Source organism: Onychostoma macrolepis, chromosome 10 (genome assembly GCF_012432095.1).
Source record: "Onychostoma macrolepis isolate SWU-2019 chromosome 10, ASM1243209v1, whole genome shotgun sequence".
NCBI classification, from domain to species: Eukaryota; Metazoa; Chordata; class Actinopteri; order Cypriniformes; family Cyprinidae; genus Onychostoma; species Onychostoma macrolepis.
In genome coordinates, this window is record NC_081164.1 from 14136832 (window position 1) to 14156251 (window position 19420).

General features: G+C 37.2%; 2 protein-coding genes across 12 annotated transcripts; one reads left to right on the plus strand and one right to left on the minus strand.

Annotated features, from left to right (window-relative positions):
* Nucleotides 1-609: 609 nt before the first annotated feature.
* On the plus strand, nucleotides 610-8584 carry LOC131548005 (uncharacterized). 6 transcript variants are annotated; one of them, XR_009273078.1, is made up of 16 exons: nucleotides 610-735; nucleotides 3246-3392; nucleotides 3805-3871; nucleotides 4054-4201; nucleotides 4396-4446; nucleotides 4594-4974; nucleotides 5341-5543; nucleotides 5622-5799; nucleotides 5898-5989; nucleotides 6080-6427; nucleotides 6518-6635; nucleotides 6742-6833; nucleotides 6980-7094; nucleotides 7213-7306; nucleotides 7876-8043; nucleotides 8153-8584. XR_009273078.1 is itself a non-coding variant. In XM_058788852.1 (15 exons), exons 6-15 carry the CDS (start codon nucleotides 4731-4733, stop codon nucleotides 7389-7391), a joined length of 1488 nt encoding a protein of 495 aa, XP_058644835.1. In that variant the 5' UTR covers nucleotides 610-735; nucleotides 3246-3392; nucleotides 3808-3871; nucleotides 4054-4201; nucleotides 4396-4446; nucleotides 4594-4730; the 3' UTR covers nucleotides 7392-7862. The 6 variants fall into 6 exon arrangements, 1 of the variants encoding a protein (XP_058644835.1); XR_009273075.1 differs by having other exon boundaries at nucleotides 3808-3871; XR_009273076.1 differs by having other exon boundaries at nucleotides 664-739; nucleotides 3808-3871.
* Nucleotides 8585-11054: 2470 nt separating this feature from the next.
* On the minus strand, nucleotides 11055-17571 carry LOC131548006 (trichohyalin-like). Of its 6 annotated transcripts, XM_058788854.1 has the most exons (11): nucleotides 16458-17571; nucleotides 15824-15903; nucleotides 15604-15738; nucleotides 15064-15226; nucleotides 14327-14851; nucleotides 13825-13880; nucleotides 13351-13642; nucleotides 12931-13022; nucleotides 12608-12675; nucleotides 11684-11727; nucleotides 11407-11599 (listed from the first exon to the last, which is right to left on the minus strand). In XM_058788854.1, exons 1-5 carry the CDS (start codon nucleotides 16522-16524, stop codon nucleotides 14421-14423), a joined length of 876 nt encoding a protein of 291 aa, XP_058644837.1. In that variant the 5' UTR covers nucleotides 16525-17571; the 3' UTR covers nucleotides 11407-11599; nucleotides 11684-11727; nucleotides 12608-12675; nucleotides 12931-13022; nucleotides 13351-13642; nucleotides 13825-13880; nucleotides 14327-14420. The 6 variants fall into 6 exon arrangements, with proteins under 6 accessions (XP_058644841.1, XP_058644838.1, XP_058644840.1 ...); XM_058788858.1 differs by lacking the exons at nucleotides 12931-13022; nucleotides 13351-13642 and adding an exon at nucleotides 11055-11368 and having other exon boundaries at nucleotides 11544-11599; XM_058788855.1 differs by lacking the exons at nucleotides 12931-13022; nucleotides 13351-13642 and adding an exon at nucleotides 11055-11397 and having other exon boundaries at nucleotides 11522-11599.
* Between the last annotated feature and the right edge of the window lie 1849 nt (nucleotides 17572-19420).

Below are 19420 nucleotides of genomic sequence, written 5' to 3' on the forward strand. Positions count from 1 at the left end.
TCGTTCATCAGTGGACCACTCCCAGCAAGGGGAACTAACATGTTTTCACGGCTGCTTGGGCTGAATACATGGCTACAAAGAACCTGCAGTACAAAAGGAGTCAACTTCATCGACAACTTCAATATTTTCTGGGGCCATAGACAACTGTTTAAACTGGACGGCTTCCACCCAAACAAACTTGGTGCAAGAGTCCTAAAGGACAATATCTATTTCTCCCTCCGTCATCCTTCAGTTGTGTGTGCCAATCCACTCAGCCTCAATGTCACACACACACCTGGACAGAGTATGAGTGACCACAGGACTTCATGTCAGCCTCAGAGTCATCTTGTGGTTGACACATCCCACAAGGACACTGATAACACCACGCAGCCAAAACAAACTTTCCTCATGGAAACTATCCTGGCTGAGCCCTGCCCAACAAGCTCTTCACAGACAGACTGTGACGTACTACAACAGCTCCAAGACTCAGCACCCAAGGACAACTATCTGGAAAACAGCCAGGGAAGCCAGGACAACATTTCACAGCCACCGGAAACACCAGAGCCAGAGCCCATCTCACCAGACACACTATCTCTCTCTCCAGAATCTCCACTTCTAAGCTTCTCACAGAAAATAGAGGAACTGGTGTATGCCCCACAACTACCAAAGACTGCAGGCCCAGCTCGCCCTCCTCCTCCTGTGAGAGCTCTTCGACCGCTGCCACAACGCCAGGGCCCAAACCCTCCTCCATCGGCTGTAGGTGAACCAAAAACAACTGATAACAGCTCTCAGTGATATGTGTCGGGTCCCCGCTATATTAGCGGCAACAATCACAAATGTTCACAGAACAAGCGGGAACCCAGTGTGCCTGTAGCCTTCTATATTTCTGTTTTATCACGTGATAGAAAGTCTAAGGCCTTCTCAAGCCGTACGGCTGACCCATCTAATCTGCGGCCTATAATGCGTCAAACTGAGATTGCTGTAGAGACAAAATATAATTCCATCAAGTTAGCATGTTTAAACATTCGCTCACTAAAAAATAAATCATTTCTGATCAATGATTTAATAACCACAAACATCCTGGATTTTATGTTTCTAAATGAAACATGGCTTGAAGACAGCTGCAGTGCAACAGTCCTAAATGAAACAGCCCCTCCTAACTTTAATTTTACAAGTGTCTGCAGGACTGTTAGGAGAGGTGGAGGTGTAGCTGCTCTATTTAAAGATGTTTATCAATGCAAGCAAGTGTCATTTGGTCAGTATTTGTCCTTTGAATACCTAGGTATTGTGCTGAAAGGTGCTCCACGCATTCTGTTCATCATTATTTACATGCCTCCAAAATACTCTCCAGCCTTTGTTGAAGAGTTCACAGAACTGTTATCAATGATTTCCTCAGAGTTTGACTGTTTTACTATTGCAGGGGATTTTAATATTCGCATAGATAATGCAGAAATCAAAACTGCAAAAGAAATTATAACTGTTTTAAACACTTTTGATCTGACCCAGCATGTGCATGGACCCAATCGTGGACACACTCTAGATTTACTCATCAGTAGAGGTCTAAACATTTCATCCATTGTTATTAAGGATGTAGCACTATCTGATCACTTCTGTATTTTCTTTGATATATTGATCTCTGTTACCACTGAATCTAGATCTGTCTCTGTCAGAAAGAGATGCATTAACGAGAACACTAGTGCGCTATTTATGAAGGCTATATCTTTAACACCAAACATTTCTGCAGACTCTGTTGATCTTCTCCTGGATTCTTTTAACTCAAAAGTTAAGAATGTTATTGATGATATTGCTCCGGCAAGGGTCTGCAAGAAGAATGGCAGACAAAAATCACTATGGAGAAAATCAACAGCAGTTCAGAGTATGAAAAGACAATGCAGAAAAGCTGAGCGGATGTGGCGGAAGACAAAACTTGAAATTCACTATAGCATCTATGAAGACAGCCTTCATGCTTTCAATGTGGAACTAGCCACAGCTAGACAGACCTTCTTCTCAAACCTTATAAACAGTAACTTAAACAACTCTCGCACTCTTTTTGCTACTGTGGAGAGACTGACAACCCCAAGTCAAATTCCCAGTGAAATGCTCTCCGACAGTAAATGCAATGAGTTTGCTTCCTTCTTTTCTGAGAAGATCAATAATATCAGAAAGGAGATTGGCATATCTACTTTTGCAGAGGTCACACAGATTCGACTGCAATTTCAAAAAGAAGTGACTATGTCTGTTTTTGAAGCAATTAATAGCAAAATTTTGAAAGAAATAGTACAGCACCTTACATCGTCAACATGCTATCTTGACACACTTCCCACATCTTTTCTCAAAAGTGTGCTTAACTGTTTAGAAGCAGATCTCTTAGAAGTGGTGAACGCTTCACTTCTTTCTGGGACTTTTCCAAACTCCCTGAAAACTGCAGTTGTTAAGCCCCTTCTGAAAAATCTTGCAAGCGCAATCTTGATAACACAATGTTGAACAACTATAGACCAATATCAAATCTTCCTTTCATAAGTAAGATTATTGAAAAGGTAGTTTTTAATCAGCTGAACAACTACTTAAACTCAAATGGATACCTGGACAATTTTCAGTCTGGTTTCCGAGCACATCATAGCACAGAGACAGCGCTTATTAAGATAATAAATGATATTCGCTTCAATTCTGATTCAGGCAAAATATCACTGACACTGTTGATCATAACATACTTCTAGAGAGACTGGAAAACCAGCCCAGTCTACTGCGTACCTATACAACGAGTTTGCACTTTCATTTGGCGTAGTATTTACACGCCAAAGTCACATTTTTCGTTCACGCTGTACGCGAATCCCTCCCGTTAAACTTCCATTGATGGAAAATGCGTATGCATTGTACGCAGTGAATGGATTATATTTCAACGTCATCACCATTGTCCCGCCCCTTCAATCATACTCAAGATTTCATTTTGCGCAGGTGCCGCCGCATATGCAGAAATACATATTTAGGTTTTGTTTATTTATTTATTTTACAGAAGCATATTGTAGCCTACATTACTCAGTATAGGGACGAATGTTGAACTACATCTAACACTGAGCTTGCTCCTTAATAGTCGGGCGATTGCTTTTATAGTGCTAGTTATAATTCTGTCTGCTTTTGTTTTTTGGTTTGTGCTTAATGTTACGCACATTTATGTTTTGTTTGTGTTTGTATTCGGAATAGTAAAAGTATTAACTAATAATAATAATAATAATAATAATGAATAAAGTGCAATGCCCTGGTTTTAGTCCTTCGCTGATTCAGGAACCACCCACTCCCGCCCGGAACCCAATCAAATCGTTTAGCCGCTCATCATTATCCGCGCCCGATGATTCTCCAGTTCAACTCGTGCGACGCCGTGCATCGTCGAAGCTGTCAATCATCACAACACAAAAGTAAGTATTTAGCCAAAATATGAACAAATAAATAAATAAATATCGTAAATGCAAGTGCTAATCGGATTTCTAATGTGTGTCAATGCTGTCAGCATCAAACGTTATTCTCTTAAGTGAGCTTGTAGGCCACAGTGTTGCCAGGCGATTAATGTCTGTTTAAAATCATTTTCATTAAATGTATTAGAATAAACTTAGTGTAAGTGTCATCTGTGCGCAAAGATGACTTTTTACTGATGCATCATATGTATTTGGTTACATTATGATGAGATCACATTACTTTATGTGCATGCCAGGCATTATGTGTCGATCACAGATGTGTGGATTAATCAACTCATTGTAATCCTGATTTAACCCAACTTGTTTTTGAATTTCTTTTAATTATTTTTCCCTCCCTATTTTACATTTGTTCAAGCAGAATGTCCAGAGGCTCTTTAGAAGCAGCACATCTTCTTGGAGATGTGTTTCTTGATCATATGCTGGTAAATTTAGAAATTGTATCTTGAATAATAATTTACTTTGACTTCTTTTTCTCTGTAAAATATTTGAAAGAAAACTACAGAATAGTGAACTATATACTGAATAGTTATATAGGCTAATATATTATTCATGAAAGGTAAGTGTAAACTAATTTAAAAACCTGTAAAATATATTTGCAATTTAGAAAGAGGAAAATAATCAAGCCAAAAGGTCTAAGCCACATCCCACGACCGTGAAGTGGAGGTGAAGGGACACAAATGGGAATGTGGTAAGGCCACTTCGAAGAAAAACTGCAAAAACATCAAAACTGAAAAGAGCAGCCCCTAAACATGGTGAGACAGCTGAGAATTTACAGTTATCATTTAAATATATTGTTATTTTCAGTTGTGATTTGTCTTTTCTCCCTATTTGATAAATGTTTAGCTATGTGCAGTCTGTTTTAATCTTCAAGTGCATTTATTTATTTACAGAACTAGATATAAAGAACCTCAAATCGTTATGTATTCACATTTTATTTTGTTTAAAGCTCCTTCCAGTGTACCCATCCAAGAGGGATTTGTTTATCGAGCAGAAACTGGTAACTGTTTATAAAATTGTTTATTCTGCCAGCTGCAACTTACATAATTGCATGTTTTTTTTTTTTTATATAAATTAGATCATTGTACAATATCTCCATAAAAATGGATTGTATTGTGACTATAACACTGTTTCTCTTTCAATGAAGCCTCACTCATTGAAGAATTGGAGCATATCCTTAATGATGAATGTTTTCAGCCTGAAGAGGTGTCTTTGGCCACAGCCTGGCAGAAGCGGCAATCCCTTAGCCATGAAAAATGACACATTGCAAGGGAGTCCTTCATTATGAATCTTTTGGAGGCTGAATATGTTCAGGAATGCATCTGCCAACACTGTCTAACTGCTGAGGCCATTGTACGGTGCAGGGACTGTCTACCTAGGCAGTATCTATGCACCCTGTGTGATGGAGATGTCCATCAGCACCTACCTCTTCATAACAGGGAGTCTATGGTCCATGGGTTCTTTAAGCCATTGTGTCCAACCACTGCAGTGAAGAGACATTCTGAAACATTTGAGTTCTCTGAACAGGGTATGCTTTTCATGTGTCCCATCATTCTTTTCAGTCTGAATATTTTAAATGGCTGTTCATTAGGGTAAAATTATAATTCATCATTAAAATTATATATTACATTCTACTTTTAAATGAATTCTTTGCTGAGGAGTTGTTTATCATTGTTTTGCTTTTGCTTTTTTAGTCCGATATCTTCCACTACATTTGCCAGAGAAAATCTGTGCCTGTTCAGAAAGTTCATGCAGAGTGACCAGTGGCAAAAATGTATTTTCTTTCTCTTTATGAAAAGAGCACATGAAGGAATATAAGAAAACGCAATGCTTGCATGTAATATCTGTTATTAAGAAGTTGAGAGCTGTTGTGATACATAATTTTTTTTATCAGGACTGTACAATCTCACTCTTCCATCTCTGGAGTGCTCATGCTGTGGGAAAACATGGACAGTGGAACTCAGTAATCTCCTCATGTCTGGGTACTGGCCAGCCTCTATACATTTTGATACTGTATATGAGGCTGAACTTTTTAGGTCTTTTCTGGACTTAAAACTATTCACTCCAGGTCTATTCACAACAGAGTACAATGGCAGGGTAAATATTGTTATTCAATGTACTGTTTACATGCTGTTTATTCCTTAAAGTGATTGATTGGTTTGGTTATTTCAACAGAATGGTAAAATATGTGGAGACACATTCCATAAAGCCTTCTTGGAATGGACCTTTGCCCAGCATGAGGTTGAGAGGCTTTGTGGTGCCCAACCATTTAAATGTCCCGCTTGCAGTCCATCCATGCATGCAGTCTCAGTGGATGGTAACAGGAAGCTATACAGGTTCCATAATGCACACGGTATGTATTTATTTATTTTTGGTAAATTTTATTTTTCAAAATTTATTTTATTTATACTTAACTGTATATATCATGTTTCTCTTTCTCTATAAAATCAAGGACAGAGAAGGGCTACTTCGATGGCACATTTATAATGAAAGATGATGATGTTTCATCCTTTGTGGAATATGTTCATGAAAAGACCAAGCATGTAATAACCCTTAACTTATTGTCATATTGTATATTCCAGTCCAGCTACCATTATTGAAACATTAATACTAATTTTAATGTAATATCTTAGTCCACAGGTAAAGGGGTTTGTGGCTCCTCTCAATGGACAGCAGCAAAGGAGTCAGCGAAAAAGTCAGCCTCAAAGATTGATGAGGAAGGCCTTGAGGTTGCTGTTTGCCGACATGGAGGACTTTTAAAAGCCCTAAATATGTTTAGAGGGGAAATATTTGCTTATCCCCTGTTCCTTCAAAACACCCTCTCGAAGGAAAATGTGGCATTTTTCTGTTCCGATGTTGCCTGCAAGTACTGGCCATACTTAAAGAGAGCGGTGGGACACTGTCCGGAGCTAAGCCCTTTATTAAATATGCGCCCACTATTATCAGTTATGCATGCCAAAGCACATGAGTGGAGTTATGAGGTAAGATTCTGTCATAACATATTTTTGAAGTATGGACATTCACTTTTATTTCAACAACCTTTTTTTTTTTTTATTTTTTTTTTTTGGTAGATAAAATGGTCCGGAAGAAATCAAAAGGGAGCTGGTCTTACAATCGGAGAAGAGGTGGAGCAGGTCAACTCCTTCTTGTCGAGAGCAGCAGTCTGCACTAAATATATGTCCAAAGCTGGTGAATATCTTTCTTTACTACTTGCACTACTTTTAACATATTATTTCTAAGTATAAATTAATCATGACTAACAATATTTTTGCTTTGACCACCTATCTAATAATAGCATGTTCAGACATGCTCACAGTTCTTGCTTCTGCATGGAACAAACGGAAATCTGAAAATCTGGCTAAAAGTTTGTCGCAAAGATACGTTAAGGTATTTTACTGATGCAAATATACTTTTTATATAATGAAAAAAAAAAAAAGGACATTTACAATTATTTAGCAATTATTACTATTGCATACATTGTTTTACTATAAACATTTATCAACTTAATTTAAAGTGTTTTGATATGTATTTAGACAACCGAAAGGCTGAAAGTAGAAAGAGAGAGCTTTGCAAGTCTGCAGGCTGAGCTTAATGTCAGCGACGATAACATTCAGCAGTGGGTCAGTGATGTCCAGCAGTGGGCTGCAGGTAATACATGTTGAAGGGCCTGTTTTAATTTTTTATGTAATCATTTATTTTCTATTATAAATGTTTTGCACAGAAGATATCTAATTCGCAAAGGCTAATTTCTTTGTTTGGCATGTAGTATCAAGAGCGAAGGACGACGCTGGACTTGAGGGCAAAATTCGAGGCCTTTGTCAGCATAAAGCTGAGAAAAAGCAATCTGTACCATCAGACAGGTCAGTTAATATGATGATAGAAATGTAATTCACATAGCTAAGGAATGAGTGCTGTAATAATGTATGTTGTTGATTTATTAGATAGCAACAAAAGAAGGCACAGAATAAGAAGAAGAATTAATGAAGATAAGTCGACCTTGGCAGCTGCCATTAAAGAATTCAATGAACAGTCAGTCCACCAGATTCCTTCTGTGGGCGAACTCCTCGCAGCGGATCATTTCCAATTCCTAAATAGATATTTTACCATTGTTTTACAAATTACGTAGGAAAAGTAATAGATTATTTTATGACTAGAGTGGACCTCAAAAATCTACATAAAAGGAGTTATGACCTTTGTCACAAAAACTCTTTCTTCATTGCCTTTTTCCCTATCACGCTTTAGAAATCATCATTAAAATCAGATTTTTCATTACCATGGAAATGGTTCATCAAAATCATATTACAAAATATTTTCATTCATGGATTATAAAAATTTAGGTTTGGATAGTGCACTTTCACGTCTATGTTCAAAAATGGGAGTGACAGTTAAAGGTCTAAAGGTGGTAATTTTAAACCTTAATTAATTGCAGATAAAAGCAACCTATCAACTAAGAAGATGGTCTTTGACCGGTTCATGTTGCTTTCCCGACTGAAGGAAGAGGAGCAGATCATCGTGATAGAGGTCAAGCAACACTGGCAATCACTGAAGGAAGCTGAATGTTCCCTGAGGGATCTCTCTGTTGAAATACAAAATAACAGTGAGTAGCCATAACAAAATTCAATAACCAATGCACTGCTGGAATTAAAACTTAGGAATGATTTTATTTATCTTTTCCAATGTTTTCCTTTTTTTTTTTTTTTATGTAGACAGTGACTTCGAGTTATCAGAGGGGAGCTCCAATGGACTACTGTGCCTTCTCAAGAGAAAATTGGAAGACCTTCAGTTTCAGTTGTTTTGCAGTGTGTGCCTACATCTTACATGGACGGGAAAGTGTATAAGGATATGTTTACATATACTGTAGATAAAGTGTTTACATAATACATGTATTTCCCCACTGTAAGCAAAATATTGATCTACAAAAACAGTCTTGTATTTTTATCTCCTTGATTTAATCTCTGTTCAGGCAGATTTTGTATGATAATTCTCTGCAGATAATTCTGCAATATATTATAAGAAAATATATGCTATTCTTTGTTAACATTAAGTGCATTAAATGTTACATTATGTCAGGGTTTCCCAGATGGTGTTGAAAAGCTATAAAGTAATTAAATTAAATCAAAATTAAATAATTTAAAATAAGACACTAAAAAGTATTTGATTTTTGTCATGTGACCATTAATAGACATTAGAGAATAAAACTTCTTGACTTAATTTTATCATTGATCTAACTTATTAACTAAAAATCTCAGAGCGTACTTCAAGCAAATATGTTAGGTCAAAGAGGTTCAGCTGTCAAAGATTTTAGAGAATCCCTGCATTACATGTAAATATTAAATCACGCGAATTTGTAAATTTTAATGTGTTTAAAAGACAAAGTTATACATGGTCAAAAATTCAAATAATAATAATGTTTCTATCACGAGTTTATTAGATATGCAATGTTGAGAAAACACTTGTTAAAAGTAAAATGATTTCTGTAAATCCAGTGATCAAATACTGTGTTTTGCTTAGTTTTCAGTGATAGACACATGACTAGTGGCTAGTCTGTGAGTGCTATTCCACAAACCTGGAAGGTGTAGACCTCTGAATGTAAATAATCAGTAGGCTTTTTTTCGGGAAAAAAAAAGAAAAAAGATTTTTAAAATATAAACACTACGGAGAATTAAAAAAAACTATGCTTTTATGCTTTTAAAATGTAATATAATCTAATTACAAGTAGGCCTGCTTAATTTCTGGAATCTGATTACATAATCCATAAAGAATATGTACAACAATTGCATTTTAGATTATACAAATCTCTACATATAGTTTACATATAGATCTTGTGCCACAATCAAGAATCTTGAATTAGCATTTCATTAATAATGTCTTGGGTTAGGGTTAGGGTTAGAGCTGTCCTAATGTAAGTAACCAGGAGAGTGTGAAAATCCACCCAGAAAGTGGCCTATTTTATCAATGTTTATAAATGCATAAACTTAATCAGTTAAAGTAAGCATATCCGTAAGCAAATCATGTTGTATACTATAAAGTACTCAATCAAGGCTTCATTAATATTAGTACTAAATTAGTACAAAATCAGCCTGTGAAGACCAGTTGTGTTTATTTGAATTATTACTGATTTGTATGGCAGTGATTATTAAATTACAAAATACAATGGCACTCTTTTGTTGTTCCTTTTGACCTGAAGAATGAGAAAACATGAGTTGAGTACAAGCAGGGCCCCACACTGGATAAGGATGATGTAGCTTCTCTTTTATCAAAGCCATTCTCTTCCATTGTTGAGGTATCTTGAATCCTCTAGAAATTATTAATACATTTTACTTTTGAGTCTTAGACTCTTCTCCTTAGATTTTCCTGCAAACTTTGTAATGGTTTTCATGATACTCTGAAGGATCTAGTGTCTTTGTTATAAACTGAGACTGAAGACACCATTTTAGCCTGGCAAACAAATAAATCATTACAGTCAGATTGATTTTGGTTATGATTGGTTATGTTATGATCTTCCTAATGCACAATTATCTTTTGAACTTCAGTTGCCTTCAAACACCAAGGAAACTCATTTTGTTGCCCACTACCTCTGATGCTCCCTTCACAAACCCTACACCTTCACCCATCTGCATTGCAAGGTCTTGTGTAGTGCAAGTCCTGTCATCAAAAGCTTATTTTTCATCATCATCTGCTTTAATTATATTACCATAAAATTGACTAACAGTTACTTCCTCACACAATTTCTTTATCATCATAACTATGCATTAACTAGAACTTTTTGTCACCCCATTTGATTTGCTCAAAAGGGATGTGCAGGCACCATTAGTTGATTTTTTCTTTCTTTCTGTTTTGTATTATTAAAAGCATTGTTTGACTATACAAGGGTAAATATTTTGCATTTTTAATATGGTATTTACTGCACTAAATATCTTATGCATTTGTGTTGTAAATTACTGTAAATAAAGTTAGTTGTATGTCACTTTCTAAATTCAATTCACTGGGCCCATTTGGAGCAATCATTGTCTATGTTCTTGCATAAGACAACAATCCTTAATAAAGTACCTTGTTATGCCCTGCTGCTCCACTCCAATGACCAGTCCGTACCACCTCAACTTCAGCACCAACAATCAACCCCCTCCCCCCATGTTTGTTTATTTTTCTTCTGCTTTATAATCCAATTATCTACTCAACTATACTTTTATTATTTGAATTATTTCCTTCTTCTTCCCTCTGTCCTTAATGAAGAGAAAAAAATATATATAGAGAGAGGTGTACAACTCATATTCATAATGTCACACCAACACTGCACATAATTACATGTAAATTTAATTTGATTGTTTGTGCTCTTGTTTTGTCTTAGCTTGTTTATTGTCAGATTTGCTTTCTATTTACAGCACTGTTTTCTCCTATGTTGTACTGTTTCTCTGTATGTCCTACTTTGTCCTGTTCTAATGCAAATAAAAAAAGAAAGCAGCAAAAGAGATACAAATGCAGTGCATGATTTTAATAAAGAGCATTGTCATCCCTTGAAAAAAAAAAAAGACAACATACCTTGGACATCTAGCCTCTACTCTAGTGAGAATATGGTTGTTCATATCTATATATTTACTGAATTGACAAGGACTAAGGTTAAGAATAGTTATTTAATTGTGTATATTATACTGTACACATACACAATGGGCTTATACAGTATTAAAAAATGACAATGTAATACAACAAATCACTTCATATTTCCTTGAGCCCATCTTGATTGATAGTTTTCCCAGTGTTGCTGGGGGGTTCCTCGGTGCACCAGTGTCCTCCACACTCCAAAAATAGGCAGTTATGGTTAATCAGGAACTATTGTCTATATTGTGTGTGCCATCGCTGTAAAAGACTGGTCATCTGTTCAGGGTGATTCTCTGCCTTTGGCCTGAGGTAGCTGGGATAAAATCCTGGATATTTCAGACATAATTTTGTGTTTCTGAAGGTCAAAATATATAAATAGAAGACCAAGTTGCACATAGTGAAAACACAAACCTTTATTTGTCCACTACAACAGAAACTGTGAACTCAAATGGACAAACAAACAAACTGTCATTATGTACCGGTAATGTAATTAACACTGACTGAGGGTAAGTTGAACATTATCCTCAGGCTCCCAGGTGGGTGGCCATGTCTTCTTACTGAAAAAAAAGCAAAAACAACAACCAATACATGAGAAAATTACAGTAGTTAATTAATTGGCATGTAGGTTTACTTATTCTTACCAGGATGGACATGGCAACCAATGCACCAAGACCTCTTTACGTCCCTATAAATTAGGCAAGAAAAAACAGCCAATTACAAAAATCATCATTACATTGCGTTGTTACTGTGGTACAGCCACACCACCAGCACACAAACAGAGACAAGGTAGCTGCATGCAGGAGTAATGGGTGTGCCGAAAGGTGGTGTGCTGAAAGGTGAATGCTACAACAGAATCGAACCCCTAACCACACCATTACCTTTTAGCATGCCCCAACCTGTCTCCAAACACAATGCGCCAACCTGCCGTTACCCACACTTGCAAAAACACACTAAAGCAGATTTTGTCAAAGCATGCAGACTTTGAATTTGAATTCCAATTCATCATTCAGGATTCTTACCACTGAAGAACAACTTCAACAACTGCTGTTACCATATTCAAAAGCAATGGAAATACACACCTGTACTTTAAATGTTATATAGATTATATGTTATATTCATAGTACACTACTGTACAGAAAATTGTACTCTAAATCTTTACAGTAATACATAAATTCAGTTAATACATAAATTAATACAGTTCTTCATGTTGTTTATTTATTGATTGTGTACTGTATGTGCTTCTCTTCTACCTCATGCACTTTCGTTTGCACTGTCTGTACTCATACTGTAATGAGTCCAATATCTTGCATGCAAAAGGTTTACTAAGCGACTAAGAATTCCATTCCAGATGTACATTTGCCAAAAAAGACACATTACCTTACATTCAGTGTGGGGTCTTTAACATTACAACAGAGCCAAATTTTGGAATACTCATCGATCCGTAGTTTTGGAGCAAAAACAAATTATTTACATTGATAAATGTATTACATTCATTTATTGTAGAGGAAAAGGTCACCAGTATTATTAAACACATTAACAGACTGTAGATACTGATTAATGCCAACCTTTCTGAGACGCCTCCTAGAAACAAAATCCACAGCAAATGTGTCCAGAGATGCATGGAATGGACATTCTGTATAAATGTAAAATTTGGTTAGAAGTGAATTAATTACTTAATAACTTGAACAGAGAACATAAAACAAATGTAACATTTAAAAATCTAAACAGCATTGAAACAACAAATATAAACATTAATATTATGAGAACTTTCCAAACAGATGACAACCTGTAATAGTTTAACAATGCTAAAGAGCTAAACTGGTCTCAAACTCGGTTCCTGGAGGGCCACAGCTCTACAGAGTTTTGCTCCAGTCCTACTTGAACACACCTGATCCAGCTAATCAGTGTCTTCAGGATTACTAGGGTGCATTTCTTATTTCTAAATCCTGTTTCCTTTCCTTGTGTCTTAGCTCCACCCCACTTAGGATATGAGGTAAGGAAAGAAAATGAGGATGAAAGAATCAAAGGAAAGGTTATTTGTACTTTGGAATATTCTTGATCACTCAAGCATCACTTCAAATCGTCATCACCTGAAAAAGGGATCTGCCCTTATGTTGTTAAAGTTTGTTATTTAAGACATTCATAATAAATATTAATAAAGCAAGATGCCCTGTTAAAATATATGATATGTATGATTTATTTAAACTGCAAAAGTAAAATGTAAATGTAAATTATTATGACAAATGTGAAGGGGAGGATAAATTATATGTGCGACAGGTTTGTCGATGAGAACTTCCGTATAGGATACACCTGTGTTTTCTTGCTCTTAGCTCCTCTGGAAGCTTCCTCATTCCTCGTTCTTCACCTCCTCAGGTGCAATTAGAGCAGGCGTCACCAAACTTGATCCTGGAGGGCCGGTGTCCTGCAGAGTTTAACTCAACACACCTGCCTGGATGTTTCAAGTATACCTGGCAAGACCTTGATTCGATGCTTTGGAGCTAAACTCACCGGGAACTCCAGGACCGAGTCTGGTGACCCCTGAATTAGAGAATTCAGATGTCCTTCAAGGTGGCTGAGTTCGATCGGTTTCGGGTCACAGGCTTGAGGACAAGAAAGCAAAGAAATGAGGAAGCATGAATTTGAGTATTATGAGAAGCACCCCTAGAAGCTTCCAAGCAGGAGTTAGCTGGAGTTGGTCGGAGCTAAACTGTGCAGGGCTGTGGCCCTCCAGGAACTGAGTTTGAGACCACAGAGATAAACTGTACTGTATAACATTTTATACCTGCGTCTATCTTTTTTTGGCACTTTCTTTTTGCTGCCATGTTGACAGGTGATTTGCTGTGAAGAAAAAAAAAACGTTTTTAGCATTAGTTCAAGTGCATGTCAAAGAACAGTTTTCATTGAGCCCGAGTTCACATTGTTCCTTGTTCATTGCACTGACTTTACCCAAAGCCCCTTTAAAAGTCATTTCTTTGAATGGGGAAACTGTTCACAAAACTTACGATTAAATCTCTGATACATGCACGTCTCAGAATACTATCTATTTCTTTAGCAGCAGAGCTTCTAATGGCAGCTGGGATTAATTCTCCATGTTGAGCGTTAAGCCTGTTATACTTTCCGTGTGTGCGAGTCCGCTATGGTCCGCGAGACGTAAAAATTGTCATCGGAGGGTGTACATGGAAAGTATAACACAAGCTTTACACTTTCTCCCATTCATAAGTAATAGGAGTGCAACATGTTCCTATATCTAGAGTCTTTGTTTCACTTCATTTTCTTCTACTCACCAATCTGCTTTTAATATGACTCCCTCCATCTCTCTTCTCTCTTCCATTGCCTCCATCTCAAGTGCATTAAACTTTCTTTTCTCTGTCTGTTTCTTCACCCCTTTGCCTGTTCAGTCTTTTTTGTCACTTTGTCTCTCTCTTCCTCAACAGGCCTCTCTGGTTCTTCCTCCCTACCTTCTATCTGTTGTTCTTCGATCTGCTCTTCATTTTCCAGTCTTCTCACTTCTACATTATCCTCCACTACAATGTTCTCTTCATCTTCTACAGTCTCTTTCAAGTCTTGTCTTTCTTTCTCATCACTTTTGATGACCTCTTGATCTTTTTCTGGACTTTTGTCTCTCTCTTCCTCAACAGGCCTCTCTGGTTCTTCCTTTCTACTTTCTATCTGTTGTTTATTGATCTGCTCTTCATCCTCCAGTCTTTCCACTTCTACAATGTTCTCTTCATCTTCTACAGTTTCTGTCAAGTCCTGACTTTCTGCCTCATTATGTTCTGTGACCTCTTGTTCTTTTTCTGGAGTTAAACCTTATAAGAAAAATATATATATTTTTTGCCGCCTTAAAGTCATGTTAAAATACATTAAAGAAAAAAACTCTAAAGAAAAAAGTGCAGTTTAATATAGAATATAATATAATACATTATATATATTATGTAATGTAATATAGCTACAGAACGTATTTTACACATTAAAATATTAGACAAACATTTAAGTATTGGTGCTTGCCAATATGTCTTACCCTGTAAAATATGCTCAAAAATTATGAGCATTTTTTCCATCACACCATGTCCCTCAGGTGGGAACTCAAGGGGGCATTGGGCCTCTGCTGTCCACTTTTGGGCCTTGGAAAATTTCCCCAGGAAAAGAAGAGGTACATATCCAAGAGCTTTAAGCTTTTCCATCTAAAATACAAGAATGTCAAACAGTACAGATGGTTTGAAATAATTCTGAAAGAAACAGTTAAAAACTCTGTTTAACCTCATGTGACTTCAGGCCAACATGCTTTTTTTTTTTTTTTTGCTGCAGGCTGCAGTTGTGCGGCACTTTACCTAATGCTGATTAACTCTTATTTAGAAGAGTTCTGCCCATTAAAATCTGGTACATCAATTTACTTTTTATTTGAACTGTCAGTTTACAAGAATTACAATTTACTCATGTTTATGTAATGTATTATGTTTATGTATTTATATGTAACAAATCTTTATATTATATTGCCTCTTATTTAATAGTTTTTGTATAGAACAATGTGTGAGGGATTAGGATGTTGGATTTTGCTTACCATGACATTTACATTGTCAAGAACTTTTGATTGATTCCGAGACTGAATAGTTGTTTTTGCCCACTGTTGGGCTTGGGCACGAAACTTTGCCAATCGTACTGATTGTCTGTGTTTAAAATCAAGCAATTTTCCACACTACAAGAAGAGAAACAGAAACACATTGAGTATTAAAATAAATGCAATACCATATAAAGAACCAGTATTAGTTACACACAATCACCTTAACACAGCACCGGTTTCGGCAATTCATCTTATTCCGGCAGTGGGGGCATTGGCGAACAGTTGAACCTGGCATTTTGACTATACAAAAACAACACAAAATGACTAAATTAGACATAGAATAACAGACAGACATCACATACAAAACTTAAGATAAATAAATTAATAAGTAGTTTTTGAGAGGTGGGTACCTCTCAAAAACTACATACTTAAAGACTAATTTATCTTCATTATCATCAAGAGTATTTAAGAGTTGGCCAAAATAAACACTAACAAGAATACATGATGATTGTGCAGACCTGTAAAAATCCACACATCTGTGATCGACACATAATGCCTGGCATGCACATAAAGTAATGTGATCTCATCATAATGTAACCAAATACATATGATGCATCAGTAAAAAGTCATCTTTGCGCACAGATGACACTTACACTAAGTTTATTCTAATACATTTAATGAAAATGATTTTAAACAGACATTAATCGCCTGGCAACACTGTGGCCTACAAGCTCACTTAAGAGAATAACGTTTGATGCTGACAGCATTGACACACATTAGAAATCCGATTAGCACTTGCATTTACGATATTTATTTATTTATTTATTTGTTCATATTTTTGGCTAAATACTTACTTTTGTGTTGTGATGATTGACAGCTTCGACGATGCACGGCGTCGCACGAGTTGAACTGGAGAATCATCGGGCGCGGGATAATGATGAGCGGCTAAACGATTTGATTGGGTTCCGGGCGGGAGTGGGTGGTTCCTGAATCAGCGAAGGACTAAAAACCAGGGCATTGCACTTTATTCATTATTATTATTATTATTATTATTAGTTAATACTTTTACTATTCCGAATACAAACACAAACAAAAACATAAATGTGCGTAACATTAAGCACAAACCAAAAAACAAAAGCAGACAGAATTATAACTAGCACTATAAAAGCAATCGCCCGACTATTAAGGAGCAAGCTCAGTGTTAGATGTAGTTCAACATTCGTCCCTATACTGAGTAATGTAGGCTACAATATGCTTCTGTAAAATAAATAAATAAACAAAACCTAAATATGTATTTCTGCATATGCGGCGGCACCTGCGCAAAATGAAATCTTGAGTATGATTGAAGGGGCGGGACAATGGTGATGACGTTGAAATATAATCCATTCACTGCGTACAATGCATACGCATTTTCCATCAATGGAAGTTTAACGGGAGGGATTCGCGTACAGTGTGAACGAAAAATGTGACTTTGGCGTGTAAATACTACGCCAAATGAAAGTGCAAACTCGTTGTATAGGTACGCAGTAGTAAGAGACTGGGTTGGGTAGAACAAGTGATTTCAAAACGTTTCAGTCGGTTTATTTATATCGTGTATATTATTTATCTCGTATATGATGCATTTGGTTGTTACACTACAGTAAAGCGCTTCATTGTAGTATTATACGGTGATTATCTCTTCAGCGCTCGGTGCGACCCACATAGCAAGCACACTCGGGCCGATTCTGGCTGAAATGCGGCACTGTCGGCTCAGTCACGACGTCGGTGAGAAGATAATGGGCCAGAGCCGCGCCGACTCTACAAAACACTTCTGGCTGACAGACGCTTTTTCTCTCTGGGCCGATCTCGGCTGAAAGCTGTTGTACGTGCGGCAGGTCCGCACTCGGTGTAGTTGTGTGTCTCTACCTTCGGCCCGAGCTGGTTTTGTCTCCGGCGGCCGCTGCTAGAATGAAGGAGATCAGCCGCCTGAGAGAGAGATTCGGCGGTTAATCCTGAGGAGATTTCAAGGACACAGTTCTCAAGAGGAATACTTCAGCTGCAAAAGGTAAGTTAAGTTATTTAATGATCAATCTAGTGTTGTTTGATATTTAAATGCCACGAAGAGTATAGTTTTAGATGGTTCTGTTAGGTTTGCGATGATAACAGCGTTAAAACCGTTCGGTCCCGGATTGAGTGTTGATGAGTAACGTTAGGCCTAACTGTCAGGCGGTCTCTTTAGGAAAACAATATGTACTTTTTAATATGAAAACCAATTAGCTGTATCCAGTGCACGATCATGTTAAGTAATTACATTTTAATGAGTTAAATTCTATTTTGTTTGCTAGAGTTCATTCGATTCGTCTTTTTCAACGAGCGATTGCTATTGAAATCAAAGGAGTCGGACCGCTGGAGGCGCCATAAACATCATACGAGTGACTCTCTGATTCGATTCACTTAACCGTTCAAATGAGTCATCTTTGCGCACAGATGACACTTACACTAAGTTTATTCTAATACATTTTAATGAAAATGATTTTAAACAGACATTAATCGCCTGGCAACACTGTGGCCTACAAGCTCACTTAAGAGAATAACGTTTGATGCTGACAGCATTGACACACATTAGAAATCCGATTAGCACTTGCATTTACGATATTTATTTATTTATTTGTTCATATTTTGGCTAAATACTTACTTTTGTGTTGTGATGATTGACAGCTTCGACGATGCACGGCGTCGCACGAGTTGAACTGGAGAATCATCGGGCGCGGGATAATGATGAGCGGCTAAACGATTTGATTGGGTTCCGGGCGGGAGTGGGTGGTTCCTGAATCAGCGAAGGACTAAAAACCAGGGCATTGCACTTTATTCATTATTATTATTATTATTATTATTAGTTAATACTTTTACTATTCCGAATACAAACACAAAAAAAAAACATAAATGTAACATTAAGCACAAACCAAAAACAAAAGCAGACAGAATTATAACTAGCACTATAAAAGCAATCGCCCGACTATTAAGGAGCAAGCTCAGTGTTAGATGTAGTTCAACATTCGTCCCTATACTGAGTAATGTAGGCTACAATATGCTTCTGTAAAATAAATAAATAAACAAAACCTAAATATGTATTTCTGCATATGCGGCGGCACCTGCGCAAAATGAAATCTTGAGTATGATTGAAGGGCGGGACAATGGTGATGACGTTGAAATATAATCCATTCACTGCGCATAATGCATACGCATTTTCCATCAATGGAAGTTTAACGGGAGGGATTCGCGTACAGTGTGAACGAAAAATGTGACTTTGGCGTGTAAATACTACGCCAAATGAAAGTGCAAACTCGTTGTATAGGTACGCAGTAGTAAGAGACTGGGTTGGGTAGAACAAGTGATTTCAAAACGTTTCAGTCGGTTTATTTATATCGTATATTATTTATCTCGTATATGATGCATTTGGTTGTTACACTACAGTAAAGCGCTTCATTGTAGTATTATACGGTGATTATCTCTTCAGCGCTCGGTGCGACCCACATAGCAAGCACACTCGGGCCGATTCTGGCTGAAATGCGGCACTGTCGGCTCAGTCACGCCGGTGAGAAGATAATGGGCCAGAGCCGCCGACTCTACAAAACACTTCTGGCTGACAGCAGACGCTTTTTCTCTCTGGGCCGATCTCGGCTGAAAGCTGTTGTGCGTGCGGCAGGTCCGCACTCGGTGTAGTTGTGTGTCTCTACCTTCGGCCCGAGCTGGTTTTGTCTCCGGCGGCCGCTGCTAGAATGAAGGAGATCAGCCGCCTGAGAGAGAGATTCGGCGGTTAATCCTGAGGAGATTTCGG